The sequence below is a fragment of the Eimeria mitis genome, genomic scaffold (assembly GCF_000499745.2).
Source record: "Eimeria mitis Houghton genomic scaffold, Emh_scaff4369, whole genome shotgun sequence".
Classification (NCBI taxonomy): Eukaryota; Apicomplexa; class Conoidasida; order Eucoccidiorida; family Eimeriidae; genus Eimeria; species Eimeria mitis.
In genome coordinates this window covers 1,508-4,085 of record NW_013572685.1, presented here as the reverse complement: position 1 = coordinate 4,085, position 2,578 = coordinate 1,508, and the positions used below count along the sequence as shown (strand labels likewise).

Genomic DNA, 2,578 nt, shown 5'->3' with positions numbered 1-2,578 from the left:
CAGCAACGGTAGCAGCAGCAACAGAGATGAACAAAACAACGAAAAGGTTTATAGCAATGAGTCGATCGCCAGATTTGCTGCTGCAGTTGCTGCTGCACCAGCAGCAGCAGCTGTAGGAGCTCCTTCATGCTTCAGGAGCCTGCCTGGCAACAGCAGCAGCAGCAGCAGCAGCAGCAGTTGCTGCAGACATCGTGTTGCTTCTGCTTCTGTTGCTGCTGCTGTCCGTGCTAGTGAGCGGCGGCTTCGAGGCATCGAGCTGCCGTCAGAGAGCAGCAGCAGCGCAGCAGGAGCAGCAGCAGCAGGTGCTGCAGCGGTGCAGCTGCAGCAGTTTGCTGCTGCTTGGTGGGCTCTACCCTCCGTCGATACTGTCTGCAGCAGCAGCAGCAGCAGCGCAGCAATCTGCTCTTCTCTGGATGAGAGTGTTGCTGCTGCTCTCTTCCCGCCGAGTCCGCCGCTGCTGCTGGAGCCCCTTGTCCCTGAACAGCAGCAGCAGCAGCAGCAGCAACCTGAGCAGCAGCAGCAGCAGCAGCAGCAGTTGGTGGCAGCAGTCGCAAAGGCAATGAGGGAAACGCTCCCCAGCATGTATAAGCAAAGACAGAAGCAGCTGCAGGCCCTCGCGCTGCTGCAGCCTGAGGTGTACAGACACTGCACGGGGCTGCAGGTGGCAGCACGGATATACGCGGAGAGCCTGCAGATGCTGCAGCAGCTCTTCGAGCCGCAGCAGCAGCAAGAACAACAGCAGCAACAGCAGCAGCAGCAGCAGCAGCAGCAGCAGAAAGAAGAACAGAAACAGCAACAGCAGCAGGAGGAGCAACTGCAGCAACAGCAAAAACAGCAGGATCAACTGCAGCAGCAGCAAACACCCGAGAGTTCTGCAACAGGAACAGCAGCAGCAACAACAGCAACAACAACAGCAGCAGCAGCAGCAACAGCAGCAGCAGCAGCAACCCCCAGCAGAGATGCCCTCAGGGCAGCTCTGCTGCAGCTGCGTCAGCAGCAATCGCGTCTCGTTGGTGAGTTGATGAAGGGTATACGCGATTTTATAGGGCCCCTAGCAGGCGGTGCGTCGCGGGGGCCCCCCGGTGGGGGGGGCCCCCAAGGGGGCCTCACCGGGGGGGGCCCCCTTGGGGGCCCCCTGCGGCAGCCAAGCCGCAAACAGCAGGCGGCACTGCTGGCCGTCTGCGATAAATTTTTGGAGACATTTTTTAGCGGGCGAGTAGCAGCAGAAATATTGAGGGAGAGATGCATAGGAGCGCTGGAAGGATGTAAGCTGCTGCTGCTGCTGCTGCTGCTGTTGCTGTTGCTGCTGTTGCTGCTGGTGTTGGGGTTGGGGTTGGGGTTGGGGTTGGTGGTGATGGTGGCGGTGGTGGTGCTGGTGATGCAGAGGGTGATAGTGTTGCGGTTGTTGGTTGTATTGGGAATGCGGCGTTGCTGCTGCTGTTGCTGCTGCTCTTACTGTTGCTGCTGTTGCTGTTGCTGCTGCTGCTGCTGCTGCAGGGAATCCAACGGGTTCTGCGCTGCAGCCGTGTGTAGTCGATTCGCTGGTGCAGCGGGCAGCAGCAAACGCCCAGGGGTTGGCGAGGAGCAGCCTTGGTGTTGCCCCTGCTGTCCGTGTATTCCAATCCACTGTTTGCTGCTGCTGCAGCTGCAGCAGCAGCAGCAGCAGCAGCAGCAGCAGCAGCAGCAGCAAGATGAGCAGCAGCAGCAGCACAAGCGAAGGACCCTCTTCCCCCGAAGTAGGCATGGACGTTCGCTCTCCGCAAACGCTAACCCCAACCGGCAGCAGAAGCAGCAGCAGCAACAGCAGCAGCAGCAGCAGCAGAGACAGCAGGAACAGCAGCGGGCCTTGCAGGTGTCCCGGTAAGGCCTGTGACTGCTGTTCCAACAGCTGCAGCAGCAGCAGCAGCAGCAGCAGCAGCAGCAGCAACTGCTGCTGCTGCATATATTTCCCAGAGAATCGCATTGTCCGCTGCGCCCCTGCATACGTGTATAGCGGCTGCTTCGAGCTCATAAAGAACGCGATGGAGGCGACGGTGCAGCAGCACCTGCAGCAGCAGCTGAAGCAGCAGCTGCGGGAGCAGCTGCAGCAGCAGCGGCAGGACCAGCAGCAGGAATACTGTAACGAGCAGCAACAGCAGCAGCAGCAGCAGCACGAGCAGCAGCAGGAGCAGCAGCAGGTGCAGGAATGGGACTCTATGCCTGTCCGTCACTCCAGGTGTATATTCAGGTTGCCTTCTATCGGCGATCTATCTGCTAAAGGGAAGCAGCAGCAGCAGCAGCAGCAGCAGCAGCAACAGCAGCAGCAGCAGCAGCAGATAAGCCTGCCGCCGGTGGATATACACCTCATTTCCGCCGCAGACTCCGGGGTCGTCATTAAGGTACGTCTGTCTGTTGCTGCTGCTGTTGCTGCTGCTGCTTGTGCTGCTCATGCTGCTGCTTGTGTTGTTGCTGCTGGCGCTGCTTTCGTTGTTGCTGTTGCTGCTGCTGCTGCTGCTGCTGTTGCTGCATGTTTGGCTTATAACGTGACCGTCCCGCCAATATCGCTGCTGCTGCTTGTTCATCCCTTCTCTCTTGCTTG

At 59.3% G+C, this 2,578-nt stretch overlaps 1 protein-coding gene across 1 annotated transcript in view; it reads left to right on the top strand.

The window, feature by feature from the left end:
* The window catches only part of EMH_0074610 (pyruvate dehydrogenase (lipoamide) kinase, putative), a gene marked incomplete at both ends in the record, with an annotated part of 3,835 nt that overhangs the window by 661 nt on the left and 596 nt on the right, over positions 1 to 2,578 (top strand). The window contains 4 exons of the mRNA XM_013499484.1: positions 3 to 8; positions 236 to 1,013; positions 1,524 to 1,860; positions 1,994 to 2,378. Coding sequence (XP_013354938.1) covers positions 3 to 8; positions 236 to 1,013; positions 1,524 to 1,860; positions 1,994 to 2,378 — 1,506 coding nt within the window. The remainder of the gene's footprint in view (positions 1 to 2; positions 9 to 235; positions 1,014 to 1,523; positions 1,861 to 1,993; positions 2,379 to 2,578) is intronic.